The 16,739-nt window shown below is 31.1% G+C and overlaps 2 protein-coding genes across 7 annotated transcripts in view; one reads left to right on the top strand and one right to left on the bottom strand.

Annotated features, from left to right (window-relative positions):
* Nucleotides 1-4,429: 4,429 nt before the first annotated feature.
* Nucleotides 4,430-8,107, top strand: LOC136796904 (soluble guanylate cyclase 88E-like). Its single transcript, XM_067052002.1, has 3 exons — nt 4,430-4,553; nt 6,420-6,647; nt 7,998-8,107. The coding sequence occupies exons 1-3, from the start codon at nt 4,445-4,447 to the stop codon at nt 8,036-8,038; spliced, it is 378 nt and encodes a 125-aa protein (XP_066908103.1). The 5' UTR covers nt 4,430-4,444; the 3' UTR covers nt 8,039-8,107.
* A 4,208-nt stretch (nt 8,108-12,315) lies between these two features.
* Nucleotides 12,316-16,739, bottom strand: part of Spt20 — a 47,861-nt gene continuing 43,437 nt past the window's right edge. For all 6 annotated transcript variants that reach the window (XM_014433338.2, XM_024361266.2, XM_024361267.2 and 3 more), the window contains 2 exons: nt 15,657-15,734; nt 12,316-13,306 (listed from right to left, as the gene is read on the bottom strand). In XM_014433338.2, the coding sequence (XP_014288824.1) occupies nt 15,670-15,734 (65 nt within the window). In that variant the 3' untranslated portion in view covers nt 12,316-13,306; nt 15,657-15,669. The remainder of the gene's footprint in view (nt 13,307-15,656; nt 15,735-16,739) is intronic.

Raw genomic sequence — 16,739 nt, 5'->3', positions numbered from 1 at the left:
GGTTACCTGACTTTTCAAGATAAATTTTACCACCAAATTAACGGACTTGCGATGGGGAACTCCGAGATATCTCTAATATTGTTCTTAATGACCTTCTCGACTCTGTAATACCTCTCTTCTCACAAGACATAATTTTCATCAAATAGTACGTGGACGATCTCCTCCTGGTCCTCAATCCTGACAGATCCCCGAGATCCTATCAGCCTTTAACTCCTACCATCCTCGTCTTCGGTTTACTGTTGAAGGTGAAATTGACCATTCCCTCCCTTTTCTTGACCTACTTATTATCAGTAATTCCGATGGCTCCCTATCCACTAATTGGTATACCAAACCCACTTATTCTGGTAGACTCCTCAACTATATATATTATATTTTGATTTTCAAATTTTACTCAAACTTAGTGAATGTTTTAATATTCCTAATAATCATTAATAATAGTTTTCCAATATTTTATTATGTGCTAATATAACAGACTAAGAGAAACTACCCTCTTTATGGCAGTATAGAAATCAGATCAAATGATCAACCATAAATAATCATTAATCTTTTCATTCAAGACAAACAAGTGGTGAAGATTGGTGGGAAATATTTTTTTACTTCCTACAAAACATTATTTGATTCTATATTGCTAAACAATTTCTTTTCTTTTTTTCATATAAATTACATTTATAATTGCAGGTAAACTTTTTTTTGTACGAAAATGGCAATCTGTGATTTTCATGGGCGTCCCTGTAGTCCCCACTCTCAGTAACTTGACTTCTTTGGGCTTACACATCAGTGACTTGGCAATACATGACTCCAGTAGGTCAGTATATTATGACCATTTAATTTTAGAATATGTTGTGAGTTTAAATGAGTATTAAGATAATTTAAAATGTCACAGCTATGTTTTCTGGTTTTTAGTACCGGATGTTTTAAGCTTTAGTGAATTGTGTTTATCAGAGAGAATTGGAGGTGGCCGAGAAATCACTGAATCGAACCAAGTTTTTGTGATGTTTTATATTTTATTTATATATTTTTATAAACTATATTTAATGATTAATTAATAAGCGGTTCCGTGTTTATATCGCTTATATGAGATCATCGTTTACACAGATTCTGCTTGAATAAATGAATAATTATATTTTTTAAATATACTATGTAAACCTCAGACTAAACTTGTAGTTTCCACTTAAAAAGTTAACATTAAAGTAATGTTTATTTTTTCTTTGATTTGTATTTCAAATCGATCTCGAAAAGAGAAGTATCACGTCACATTATTTATATCATATATCAATTATTAGTAATCAACTTTCATTTCTAGAGATTACATGTTAGCCGAAGCTCAGCAAACATTGGAATACAAGTTGACATTTGAACAAGGAGAAGAAAAACAAAGAAGATTGGAAAAGTCTTTAGTCAAACTTGAAGAGGAAATGAAAAGGACGCAAACTATTCTCCATTATTTGGTTCCGGAAATGTCAGCTATAAGTCTGAAAAAGGGGATAGTTGACTTAGATTCTTGTAAAGTAAATTTATTTCTTTATAATATCATATCTACCGTAATGCCGGGGTAAACATTGAAATAATCATTTCAAATATATATGATGTAAAAATCATTTCTCATTTTCCTCGATCCGTAGAAAATTTAAACTGGATCAGTGAAATTTCAATTTATGCTGCAGGTGATCGAAAACGTGACGATACTGGTGTCAGATATTGTAAAATTTACAGTCGTGTGTTCTACATTAAAACCAATGGAAGTAGTAACAACATTAAATGCAATGTATTCTGGGTATGATAGATTGACTGCAAAGCATGGTGTGTGCAAAGTAAGCCATAATATATAATTGTTTTCATTAACTTTATATTATTTATTTTATATTATTGTGAGATAAATATATAGTTATAATAATAATAATCTTTATTTATTCTGGGATTGATCCCTTTAGAATAATACACAGGCGTCAAAATTAGGCTTTGAAGCCTTAGAGTAAAATAGAAAATAAAAATGAAATTATAAAACGTCATATAATCTAATAAAATAATGAATTTAAAAAGATAAAAATTAACAGAATATATAAAATAAAAATAGAACAAAAAAAGTAAAATCATAAAACATAAGATGACAAACACTTCTGATAATAAGTAATAGAAAAAAAATTATGAAAACCAAACATAATTAAACTAAAAATAATAAACGGAAATGTACAATTTCTGCTAATACACATATTTACAAGAATAAACGAAAAACTGAAACATTAAGTACAGAAAATATATAAACCTTGTTTGAAACTTTCAATTGTTATTCTTTCGGAATTGGGTGGACAGAAGGTGGTCGAAGATACGGGATTTGAAGGTTAGAAGGGTATTGAAACTACGAATGAAGGAGGGAATAGAATTCCATAGGGAAGAGGAAAGATCTACCAAAGGCTGTGGTTTACATATTAAGTCTGAAGGCCGTGAGCTGGTATTGCAGGAACGCACTGAGGATTTAAATTGAAGGATATCAGAGATGTACGATGGACGGCGGGATTGGATAACTTGGTACAGGAAGGAAGCAAGAAAATATTTACGAAGGAAAGAGGGGTAAAGCCATTTCAATTCTTCATAAAATCGGGTGACAGAGGCGTCCCTGGGAAGCCCAAAGATGAATCGTACAAAGCAATCGATTAGCCGTTTTTACATATTTACCCTCACTTTATTTTTTCATGACAAATAATTTTAAAATCACAAAGTGGTAGTTATAAAAAATATATTCAGATGTAAAACAAAAACACAGACTTCTAATTGAACAAAAAATTAATGAGATCTCAACAATGTCAATTTCAACGATAATCACCTTAAAGAGTGATCCTATTAGTGAGATTTAAATATAGAAGCAATGTATGTCGAATGAAGGCTATATTTATAGTAGAAAACTGTAATTTGTTTTAAGCAGGCACTTAAAAATTCCTATGTATTGTTATTATTATTTATTTATCACCCTACCCTGCCTATTAGGCAATACGGGTGTTCGCAGCAGTTGGTACAACTCATTGCTGCATATGTGAAACATTTACATAGTTGTGTACACAGCTTGCTATTGTTACAAAATAAATCTTGCTCTCCTCCTGAGGCCTTGCTGGTGTAGCTTATTCTCTCCTACCCAGGGAGAAGTGAGTAGGGCCCACAGTCTCCTTCTACCCATGCACGAAGGTCTTGTAGTGCGGGTAGTTTTCTTTCTTCATCAGCTCAGGAAGATCGCTCTCAGTCAGAACATAGAGACCTGTTTCCCTCATCATCTTGGCTCTCAGTGCTTCATAGGCGGTACAGGCAAGTAAGACGTGCTCGGCGGTCTCAGGAACCTGACAAATTGGGCATCCTATGTATTGAGAATATTAATAATGATGAAGGCCTAAGAACCCGAAGGTTCGATGCCGATACCACCAATCGCTCTCTCTAATCATGCATCACTGCCCTCCAAACCCAGTTCTACTAAATTAATTTTAATTCATTCTTCCCATCTACGTTTCGGTCTACTTCTCGGACGTTTACCTGTCGTTCATTGTTAATTAACATTTTAGGGATCCGCTCGTTACTAGGTCCTACAAATTTATTGAGAATATTGATAACTAATTATTACCAACTCAAGGGTTTTCACAATAGTACATCTCCCCGGAACCTTTTCGGGTTGCTTGTTGCACGTCTAACGAACGACCCTGAGTTAACACCCAGATGTTAGGCAGCCTGATGGAACCGGGCGGTATAGAAATCAAGGGATCTGACATTGAGAAGTTGTGGACCAACTAGGTCGAATCGTGTCCTGGATAGGAAAACCAAGAGTAGATTTTGGAAGTGGAGGACCAGCTGATCTAAGTTGAGAAGGTGACAGCAGAAAATACGACTTTTTAATATATTAATTTAAAATTTACTGCTCTTATTTCAATAATTCATATTCCTTCTGGTATTGTGTATTTTAATAGCATCGAGGACTGACTCCCCCATACATTGGACTAGAGAAGATTTGGTACGCGTTTTCCGATGTTAAATTAAATCTTTTGCATGAGCCCTTTCTGAGAAATAAAGTGTTTGTTTTTATCTCCTTCCATATTTATTGTGCACTAAATCTGTTTCATAATTAGCTTTACCACCCAAATCAACTTCCAATCCAATCGCCTTATTGTCACATATTTTTCCAATTATTTTAATGATGCTATATTAAGCATTCTTGAAATTAAAAAACAAATAAAAAAGAGATGGTTTTAGAGTAATCCTTACTTGAATGAATGGTATGTAAAAAATCTCTCTTCTCAATTATTTGATAGACCATGGACTAGCATGTTTTTTATAAGTTTCATTTTACCAAGGAACAGTCAGGCATAAACTTTCGATTAGTAATTAAACTTAATTTAGTTCATTTCAATCAATATAGACATTTAATTTAGATTTTTTGTTTCAGATAGAAACAGTAGGTGACGCATATATGGTGGTTTCTAATACCTTCAGCAAGAGAGTTCCTTCAGCGGATAAAGTCTGTAATGTTGCTCTAGACATGCTTGAAACTATTAAATTTATTAAGAATCCTGAGACAGGTAATTCAAACAAAGAACTTAAGTAAAACTTAACGAAGAAAAATAAAGTATGTTCCCATCTCTTTGTTCGTCCAAAAATGCAGAACCCTTCTCAAAGAATTTATATTAAAAAAAGAAAAAAAAAAACAACTTTAATAAGTTCTTAAATTTATTTATGAGCAATAGAAAAATGTATTGATAACATCCATGTTTGACTTCCGATAAATCGATTTAGACATTTTTAAACACCATATCGATGTATTCTTTTCTTTTTTTTGTATCTTCTTTACTGTACTTTTGTAATCCTCTTCAGTGTCCTATACCATCACTGACAAGTAACAATACACGATAAGGTTTAAAGCTAAGCTACAGCAAAGTACCAAATGTTAAGTGGTAACCTACATCTAAAATATAAAAATGTCAACCATATACAATAATTGTTCACAGACTGATTGGTTTTGAAAGGAATTTTTGTTTTGCATACCATAATAGTTTTGCTATTCATTTTCAATCCTATGTATGACTTGAAAACTCCTTTTTTTTTCTTTTTTTATGGGATATTCATGAAAGGTTTAGGAAGTCCTTTTACTTATGAAAATTGTATAATTAAACGGGGAGTAGCCAAGATGTTTTCAAATACTGTCTAATAGTAAATAATCTATAATAAAAGGAACATATAAATTAATTTAAATAGAAGATAATCCAAGGTTTGCAGGGCTTCATTAGGACTAAAAAAGATGCGAACAACTAGAATTAACTAACAGAGATAACATGAAATAAAAATAAACTACGGTCTGATGAAAAATTATATGAAAATTTATATAAAAATGTACAAAATAAATTATAGAAAAATAAAACAAGATATACAGTGAAAGGTACACATAAAGAAGAAATACGAAAAGTATTAGACATATAATGAAAAGGGATATAATAACAAATAAAAAGTAGATAAATGAGAAATATAGTACACACTAAAAAACGGAATATAAGGGAAATACTAATAAAATTTGGGTCAAGAAAAAGAAAAATAAAGAACAAAAAAGGACACCCACCCTACAGAATGAAGAAATGTTTTTTGTTATATTTTATCGGCCCTGGTTGGTCTCACATAGATGTAACAGTTTCTAAGTTATTTTTTAACAGTTGATCGTGCAATAGGCACTTCTAACTATTTTCAATGCTATAACCATAAACTATTATAATTAAAAATAATAAAGATTAATTTTTAATAAATAAAATAATAATCCAGAGAAAATAACGAACAAAAATAAAAAATATTTATAGTATAAATAAAAAAAAAATTGATTTGTGCTCAAATAAATGAATTAAAGAAGAAGAAATGAATAAAAAAGAAAAATAATAATAAATCAAAAAATAGTTTATAACAGGTCTGCCCAAGTTGTATGCCACTGCTCCTTTAACAGTTGGTAAATTCGAGTTGAATTAAGTAAACCGTTTTGTGGTGTAATCGTCTAACGATTTCACTTGCAGGGATAATGGTTTGAGGAGGTTGAAATGCATCAATAGGGTAAGGGAGTGGGTGACTTTGACAGTTGACAAATGACATTAAATTTGAAATTGAAAAAGATAAAAAATAGTATTTAAGTAGATACTTAATAATACACATAAATATATATTATAAGGGGATTTTTTTTAATATAAAATATTCTGTTAACACGATCTTAGAATTCAGTTCATAGGCATTTATTCATTTTTTTTTTTTTTTTTTGTAGGGGGTCCGGAAGTTCTTTTACCGTACGAGGACTAAATTATTAAATGGAGAATAGCTAAGATATTTTTAAAAACCTTTCTAATAGTAAATAATCTGTGTATAGGATTTTACAATTCAGCTGATAGTCAATTATTCAGATTTTTTTTTTTTTTCAGGAATCAGCTTAAAGGTCAGAATCGGAATAAATACCGGCCCAGCAGTTGCTGGGATTGTAGGCCTCAAAGTACCTAAGTTTTGTATTTTCGGGACCTCTGTTAAAACAGCCATTATACTTGAGGCATCTAGCTTACCAATGAAAATAAAGATTTCACAAAGTACGAGAAACTTACTAAATTCTACATATAAGGTTTGCAGAAGCGGTTCTCTATACACCTCAGATAATGGTGAATGTTTTCTTAGTAAGAATATTCTCAATTTATAAAATTACTTAATATGTATCAGTGTGTAACGAGCTAAGAGGTAATAAACATGTTTAGTCAATAAAAGAAATATCTTAATTAAACTTTTTTTTTTGTCGTCAGCTATTCATTCCCTGACAGTTGTCGATTTACTTACTTCAAATGCGATATAATAATAAATCAATTATGAAATATTGTCGTAAAAATAAATGAAGACCTTGTCGATCCTGGGCCAATCAGCCTTCTCCACGTCTGTCTTTCTTGGGTTACTGCTTTCCTCTTTCGCATCCACCTGGTTTTAGGCCTTCCACATGGTCTCTTGCCTACTAAACTAGCATTCATTGTTGTCCCTCCTGAAGGAATGCTTCAAGCCACATGTCCCGCTTAACCTCCTTGCCTTCATATCATGAGATATTGACTGACTACTCTCTGCAAGCAGTTCACAGTTAGTTCTCCTCCTCCATGACTTAAGGCTCTGATCCCAGATCGCTCCTGTAATTATAAGGAACACTGATAAAGTCCATTTTATTGCTTGAACAAGATTACTTCTGATTATTCACTTTTAATATTATTTATTCATATTTAAGTAAATATCGTGCCAGTTAAGCGTAATTTAAGCAGGCTGGTCTTGTAGTTATTTAGAAATGGGACGCCAGGTATCGAATCATTGTGCAAGTCGATGAAAGAGATAAATGTTATGGTGAACTTTGTTCTATTCCTGTTGAGCCTTGTACGCTAAATAAAACATAAAACTTCAGTTTCAAAAAGTACTGGACGTGATGGATATTCGTCAGTTTTTTTTTTCTGATTTAAGTAAGTTAAAATGTACAGGAAATCAAAATATTTCATTCTTTGACAATGTTAATAATAATTTATATTATATTTTTTTTGGTGATTTTTACTTAATTACTTACTGTATTGTTATGAAAAAAAAAAGAAAGAAAGAACTACGTAATGTTAGGAAATGGAGAACATTTTTGAATTCAGTGTTCTTTAAAATAAATAATTTAATAAAAAATTCCTTAAAAAAGGTAGTGTTTTTAGTTGCAGACCTGTATTGTTCAGGAAACCTTATCAAGATTTATAATCTTGGCTTCAATGTTAAACAACGCTTTCTTTCTTATTATCCTTTTTTTTCACACTAGGCCGCGGAGAACAATGAGGCAAACATAAAGTGTTTTCATCAAAACATCATTAATAGAAAGCAATCATTGCCTTTATGTGAATTATCTTTATTCATCAAACAACTGTAAATTATAATTTATTGTACCCCTAGCCAGCAGTCTTAATTAATAAAAATGTTAATTTAATATTAATGTTGTTTTCTTTTTGCAGTAAAAGTTGAAACTTACTGGCTGTTGTCTAGAGCCAAGTAAATACTGTAAAGGAAATGACTCGTTCTCTATGAATCAAAGAAAGTTTACAAATTCAAATACAAAACTTCAACAGAGCATCAAAATATCTTCTTTGTATTTCATATTTTAACTTTCTGGTTTGTTTTAGACTACATACATTATTTACAAGATCATTTTAATCAATTTTAATAAAAAAAATAGTTACTGAAATCTTCCTTTATTTTTCCAACCTCTTTCTTAGATTGCATAGGTATAGCTGAATGTGCCGATAGATTGGGCGTTGTTCAGGGACATCGGAGTGTGAGAGCTCTACGGCAGTCGCTACGTGAGAATGCGTTTGAGGAATTGGCCAATTGCAAGTGGCAGGACATTGGATTACACCATTTCAAGGAAACCCTAAAAGCAAATAATTTTATCTATGACAAGCAGATTCTTACAGGTTTCGAATGGTCCAATGCTCTAAATTAAACATTGATTATGCACCGTCGTAAATGCGACAGAGAGACTGAAACACGAGCACATAACCTTAAGACAGGTAAGTCAGCATTCATTCTGGATTCCACAGTAATGACCTTGACTAGGCAAATAGAGTAGGAAGGGAAAAGAAATAAATATATAATAAACGTATCCCTTTCCTTGAGAAGAGGTTCCGTGAGGGATTAGAGGAAATACTTCAACGTGAGAGGCCTCTGGTTCGGAGCTCGTGGAACTATACCTCTTTTTTTTCAAGTTTTTCGTTTCGTGGGACCGCAACGAAATGAAAAAGTCCACAAGACATCTTGATCTTGTATTATGAAAAGATAATACCAGACAAACTTAAATTACAGTTAGTAACTACATAGAAAAACCGATACCACATTTCAGTTTAAGCAATGATCGTAATATTCGTACATTTTTCAAATGCAGTGCCGTCCAATCTAATAAACCGAATTCGACATGTATCGCATTGAAAAATCATGAGATATCTTAATGTTCTTCAGGGAATCGAATCAATAATTAGCATTTTCGAGTTTTTGATACAAAATTACTGAGGTATTTCATACCCCTAACTCTTCAAAAAATGTTTTTCATAGTTTAGAGATTCCAAATTTGACCAAACGGACAATTGACAGAACAAGATATGGAAGTTTGACATAAAGATTGCCGAAAATAACGAAAAATAAGTCCCGCGAAGCCTCAAGTAGAGATCTAATTCATAAGCTCTTAGTTATTATCCACTAATTGATAGTTTTTGAACCATTTATCACAAATGTCTTTCATCTCTAACTGATGCAATACGTTCTATGTTCGGAACAGAGATACTGAGATCAGCCACAAAGCGATTATGACAGGCTTCAATTAGAGAAAATACAATTACTGTCAGATCACTGAGCATAAGTGAACAAATTAAATTAATCTGTCGATGTGCTTGAATTGTGAACAATGCTTTCATTAATGTTGTTATACAACAAAATTAATGTTATTTCTTAAAGAAACTAAAATTTGTACCAAAACAAAAAAATAGTTGTGAACAAAATTATTTAATTAATTTTCGTAACTTTCAAATTTTTTATAAACAGCGCAGGGAAAAATGAACCCAGTTATTAAAGAGCACAAACATTTGTAAAATAAATAAATAAATTTTAATTTTTCATGATATTTCTTTAAAAGTTTTAATTTTGAGTTTTATCCATAAATTAATTTTATATTAATTTAATCAAAACCATGAAAGGTGTATTTTTGTTTGTATTTGTGACGCGTATTTTCAAATAAAAAATTATGGTCATTGAACGTTGTCCTCGAAGATTGGCTATCGGCCCAACAGATGATTTAATCAAAAAATAATAAAGGCAGAAGTTGTAGGTCTACCTTAATTGTTTAGTGGTGATACTTTTATTATTGTTCAGTTGGTAGAACGTTAAGATTACAACTGTTGTTGGGACAAGGTTATAGTCACTCTCCCACGGTAATTGTTTGGTGAACCTGTTTTTTAGCTTACATTTATTTCGGTGTACGTTAGTTGTAAATAAGTACTTTAAGTTCTTAAAAGTTGTATTTATTTACCAAGATAAATGACAATTCGAACCTTGGTGTCATTCCGATAACACAAACTGAGGAATATTACCAGGCGTGAACTTCACATCTTAACTGTGAGTTAACCTTTTTTTTTTTTTTGTTAACATTTAATTAATATGTTATATCACGAGAGTTCTGGTGAAGACAAGAGTGCCAAGCAATTAACTAATGAAAAATCTGAAAGGGGCAATCTATTTGCTAAAGAAAATTCTAAGCGTGAAGTTGAGATGAATAAAGTTGCAATTCGAATTCCCCCATTTCCTCGGAATAAATCCAAAATTTGGTGTTGTCTAATATTTTATCAATTTATTGACGGCGGAATTAAATAAGAAGTTCATAAAATAAAAGTTGGTTCTCTTGACACCTATGTAGCAGAATGAATTTCAGATTTCGTGGAGAAGAAATTGTCTCCTACTCCATAATCTGATTTTAAAATCCGTCTTCACTCAGAATTTGAGAGGACACAGACACGGGAGGCTAAAAAATTGTAAACTGAATTACAGTTAGGGGATAAAAAAAAAAAATCACATTTACACCATGAGATAAAATCAATCTCTGGTTCCTGTGTTCAAGATTAATTTCTTCGTTCCTTATTTTTAGATATAATACCTTATTCTGCTAAGTCAATTTTATCAGCTATACATACCGAAAATCATTAAGAATTAGCTACCATGGCTGGCCGCATTGTTGAAGTAACATTCAATCCTTCTCCCCAGAATTGAATCAGATATCGAAGCAACAGTTGACAGAGATTTTGTGTGCCAAATGATGCTCTGAAAATCCTTGGATGACAGCCGCAAAAGACCGAGACAATTGGCGAAAGCTAGTGAAGGAGACCAGGACCCCGTGAAACTAAAGTTCGCTTATCTAGTAGAATGTAAAATTTGGCATGGAATAAGTTCACATAACACCATCTAGCATTCTTTAAACGAAATATAGGTTTGAACGATTCAAAATCCTGTAGCCATTTTCCAAGTTTTTTTTTCATTATGTTATTTCTCTTACCTGTTACCAACATTTTCGTAGTATCTGATAAAACTTAATTTATCCAGCTGCAATTTATTTCTCTATGACAATGGTCCAATAGGCAATGGCAATTTAATTTCTATTATATTATTTCATCTATTTTAAGCACCTCTAATACATTGTAAATTTCCAATCATTGACCACATCTAAAAGAAATTCAAGTTTTGGAGATGCTTTGGTTTTGTATTCCTCTTTATCATCACAGAATCACATCTATTCTGCCTTGAAACGAGCTTGAAATGTTTTCCTCCACATCACCAATTTTTCCTCAAGGAGCATATTTCCTAGAAAATCCTAAAATATAAGAATGTTTTAAAGTCTATGGGTTTTAAATATTTCAATCTACCATGTGGAGGCTACGCCTCTGGGATCACTGATTTCAATGAAACTTTTTTTGGTGATACTAGGTCAAAAATATTAGACACGTGTCCGAGGGTTCTTGTCAATGTACCCTTGGAGCCGAAAAAAAAATTTACATATTTTTATACCATTGCATACCGCTTGCTCTGAGAGTATTTAATGGTTATTCTATACCAATTGATTGATTCTATACCCGTTGTTATTGTTTGTATAATAACCATTTTTTATCGTATTAAATGAGTTTAAGGGTGTAAAAAATTACAAAAAGCAAAAGTCGCTTCCAATAAAGTATACCAACAATTTTTTGTTTAGGAAAAACTAAGTCAGATTCGGTTTTAGCGTATTTTGAAACCCTTAAATATGAATAAAAAATTATAAATTTTCAGGCTTGATTTTTAGAGGATATTTTTTTTCGCCGATGTCCCACGTTCACGGAATTCACGGAATAAATTCATAACTCCTCACAATATAATACAATTTCAACGTAAGTAAAACGGTTGGTAACCTGAATTCCCACCCTTTTTGACCCATATGAATTTAGTTTATATTTTACGCCTTATTATAAAATAAAAAACAGTTTCAAATTAGAAAATTTTCACAAACGTTTTATACTATATCCCTTCATCTAATTTCTTTTAAGAAGCTCCAATTTGTACAGTTCCATTTCACGCAGTTCAGAATACCACAAGGAATCAGGATAGCTTTTTCAGAGAAAAAAAAAATAAAAATTATAAAATATTGAATATGAAAATTCTCTAATTATGAAATCAAATTATCTATAAACGAAATTTTCTATACCACGAATTAGAAAAATAAATATTGACAATAAAAGCTGGTTAAAAAAAAAAATGAATAAATAAACATACAACAATAATTGTTTATTGCTTTTAAATATATACAAATATACAGTGGACATTGTCATATCAAAATACAGGTGATGTCACATACCTATTAAAATAATCAATAATTAAAAAACAAATCAATACTATAAATAATTCAGTCAGTTATTTTCAGAAACTGATTTCTTTCCTTATTCATAGTACACATCTTAACTTAAAAGAGAAATATGTACACAGATAAAAATATAATAATAAAAAATGCAGTAAAAATTTTATTTTCAAGTTTTATATAAAATGTATTATTCTATTATATGAAAAGGAATTCAATCATTCATTGTCAAAATATTGTAATAACTAGGTATTAATTATACTAACCTAAAATAAACAAATATAAAGGTAAAAATACAATAAAAGTTTAATTTTATTTTATATAAAAATTATATTCCATTATGATAGATATATCAACCATACTGACATTGTTTGTTTTAGTATTCAACACAATGAATGGAATTTCCATTCATAAAAATCATTAAAAAAATAAAACCAAATCACAATATATTTCTTAAAATAAGTACAAAGTTGTTTAATATTTAAAATGTTTAGACCACCTGAATAGTTTTTTTATACAGGCTTAGATTAACATATTGCAACCATACTTCATAATAATAAACCTAAATGCATATTACAACCATCAAAACAATGAACAGATTTACAATCATTGATTATGGTACTCGTAGCACTTATATTTATTTATTATCTTTTTTCTTGACCAGAGATCATTATTCATTCTCAACTACATTAAATTTCATGATTCATGATAATTCATAATAATTTACCATTGATGGATGATTTATTAGAATTATAGAATTAATTCTATGGATAAATTCATAGAATTAAAAGTTCCACATGCTAAATAACTCGGAATTTAGTGATACTTGATTCATGTTAACAATGATATTGAATCATTGTTCATACTTTAAAAGTTCTTAATGGTGTGCATCCAAATCACCTAAAAAGAAAATTTAGAATCTAATATAATATAAGTTAAAGATTAATATAGTTTTAAAAAATAGATAATTTTTTTACAAGAAACTTCAATCAGTTTTTTCTACTCAATATAAAAAAAAAAAAAGTATTATTTTAAACTCACATTATTTATCAATTCAGTCCAACATAAACCTATTTATGAAATACAAAACTTAACAAAAATACGAAACCAAACAATGAATTAATAAAGAAATAAGTGTATAATGTGAAGTAATATTAAAGTACAGCAGCCATGATTGCCAATCCCAGTGGGGGAACATACTAATGAAACTTGTTTAGAGTAGTATTGATTTGAATACATTCATCCTAATACTGTACCTATAAATGAGAATTTAATTTTGAATATGCATACTTTACATCATAGCCATATCAAGAGAGGGGATTTCAGAAGCCTAACACTTTAATTTTACATAATGATGTTAGCATGATGAGAATGATTCAGCGTGTGTATTTTCCCACTCCTATGATGTAGCTATCTGCAGCATTTTAAGAGCAATAGGAAGAAAAACTCACAACCAAACTTTCTTTTTAATTTTTTTACACATATGCTCAATTAGATTAAGATCAAAAGTTATTGCTGACCACTCAAGGTTACAGATACCTGATGTGCTCAGGTAAACAGAAATGCATGTTGCTTTATGAAGTAAAATATTATCATGCATAAGCACCTAACAGACTCGAATACTAGCAACCAAGTTCCTAAAGTTATAAGCTGTTGAATTGAGTTTCTTGAGTTTTTTGGGGGGTTTTTTTGTTGGCTCTAGAGACCTTGTACAACTTTAGCCGCGCAATCCAGCCTTCTCCATGCCTGCCTGTCTTGGGCTACTGCTTTACATTTTGCTGTATGCAACTCTATCACATCTATGTCAATTCTGTCTATTTATCTGATTTTTGGCCTCCCACATGGTCTCTTGCCCACTGGCATTCATTGTTATGTAGAGGCGTCTTGATGCATTGCTTCGAGCCACATGTACCCTCATCTTAACCTCATTAGCTCCATACAATGAGATATTGACTGACCAGTCTGCAAGCAGTTCACTGTTAGTTCTTCTCCTCTATGTGTCAAAGCTCTGATTTCAGATTTCTCCTGGAATTGTATGAAGGATTTTCCATTCAAATCTCTCGATTCTGCTTTATAGGGTACCTGTCAGAGCCCAGGTCTCACAGCCGTATATCAGAGCTGGCTTTATCATGGCATTTTACACCCTTAGCTTCAGATTTTTCAGGATTTCAGTATTCTGGACAGAGAAAAAAAGGCTCTGTTCACGCTTTTTATAAGCTGGTCTATCCCAATCCATTGATTATTTATTGATATTATTGTGGAGCCGAGGTATTTGACATTGTCTGCTTTCGGAAATGATTTGCCATCCACAAAGACCATGTCATTAGTGTGGATTTTTCGGCTTTCAATCATATACTTTGTTTTATCTTCGTTTACTTGCAAGCCTATTTTCTCTGCTTCTCTTATTGGAGTCTTTGGGAGTATTTTCTATCATGAGCATTATCTTGGTTACTTCCTAGGACCGCAATGTCATCCACGTACGCCAAGACTTCATGTTTCATTCCAATGTGCACCCTACCATTTTCGCGTGATATTCTTCAAATCATTTTTTCTAGGGCTAAGCTGAACAGCATGGGTGAGAGTCCATCTCCTTATCTCAGACCTGTTCTGACTTCAAAGGCTTCAGACAATTCTCCTTGTATCAGAACTCTGCATTTAGGATCATTTGTACATGTTTTTGTCAGTCTTATCAACTTCTCAGGGATTCCCATCTGAGTCATGATCTCCCAAAGACAGTTTCTGTCAACGGAATCGTAGGCTGCTTTGAAATCAACAAATAAGGCATGCAAATCCTAATATACTTTCCATCATTTGTCAAGTATCTGTTTTAGGATGAAGATCTGGTCTAGCATGCACTTTCCTCTCCTGGATCCTACTTATTGGTCACCTATTGTATTATCGTAATATTGAGATATCTGATTTAGCAGGATATTGGTCATTATCTTGTAGGCCACCAGAAGAAGTGATATGCCTCTGTAACTGCCACACTCACATCTGGAGCCCTTCATTAGGATAGGACACATTAGGCCTGCGTTCCAGGCTGAAGTATACTTTCCTCCTCTCATATTGTTTGGATTAGTTCCAATAGCTAGGCTCTAAGAGGTTCTTCACCATTCTTGACTGCTAGTAGTTTAATAAAATGGTCGTCACTTTGCTTGTCTTGAATGACAACATATACATACATACAAGACTGATTCATATTAAAAAATATAAAATTTATTAAACAACACAATAATATTCTAAAACTCACCATAAATGTGTAATTATGGAGCATCAAGAGTAGGACCATTTTTCTTCAATGAAATTTGGGAAGTAGCCAAGGATGAATCTATAAAAAATAAATGTTCATAAAAATTTATAATAAAAAAAAACATATATACTCACTTGAAGTGTACGTCATTCTAAACAATAAAAGCTTCCAATGAGTATAAGGCCATTAACTTGCATATATATTAAATTTATAATCCAAATTTTAATAAGATCATAAAATCTCTGCTTGGGCCATTAATAATATTTAAGGTTATCAATAATAGTTGAATATTCATATGATTGCTAGCAGTTCAATTGTTTTCTTTCAAAACATAGAAGTTCCTGTGTTAATCAAATAATCTATAAAATTTATCACGTCTTCAGAAATCAGAAAATGAACTGATATTCAAGTGATTAAAAAAATTGAAATTTTAATAGGGCCAATTTTCAAAGGAGGATGTGAAACCTGGATGTTGAAAATAACTAAGAAATATCATCCATAGGGAAAAAAATGAAGCATGAAGACATGTCTAAGATAGGGGGATGATGAATAATCTTAACCAAACAGGTGTCAAAAGATGGAGGTCACAGACACAGACAAATAAATAGTTATTATAAAAGTTAATTATATGACCGATCATACAACATAAATAACTTAAGTTTAAATAACACTCTTCAAAACAAATTTTATATTATATATTCTTTAACAATACAACAATATAAATGCATCTCCAAAATTCATCCATAAGTGGAAATGAAAAAAAAAAAAAAGAAAAAGTTTAAATAGAAATGCATACAAATAGGAAAAAAAAAAAGAAAATAATTTACTATAATCGGAATATTGAATATTTTTATATTTAACATATGTATTCAAGTAAAAAAAAAAAAATAGATCAACATAGGTTTACATTAAATTAATAAATTTAATAATTATTACATAGATTTTTTTTAAAAACTATTATTGATTATTAAGAATACACTTTTATGAAAACAATTCTTGATTTTATGCTTGCAGCTTCAATGCTCATTCTTTTTCATCTTCTTCAATGTTTAATATATCTTGATATGTTAATAAATATATATA

This window comes from Halyomorpha halys, unplaced genomic scaffold (genome assembly GCF_000696795.3).
Source record: "Halyomorpha halys isolate HHAL.00 unplaced genomic scaffold, Hhal_1.1 Scaffold1190.1, whole genome shotgun sequence".
In the NCBI taxonomy this organism is placed as follows: domain Eukaryota; kingdom Metazoa; phylum Arthropoda; class Insecta; order Hemiptera; family Pentatomidae; genus Halyomorpha; species Halyomorpha halys.
This window is presented reverse-complemented; position numbering and strand designations above follow the sequence as displayed.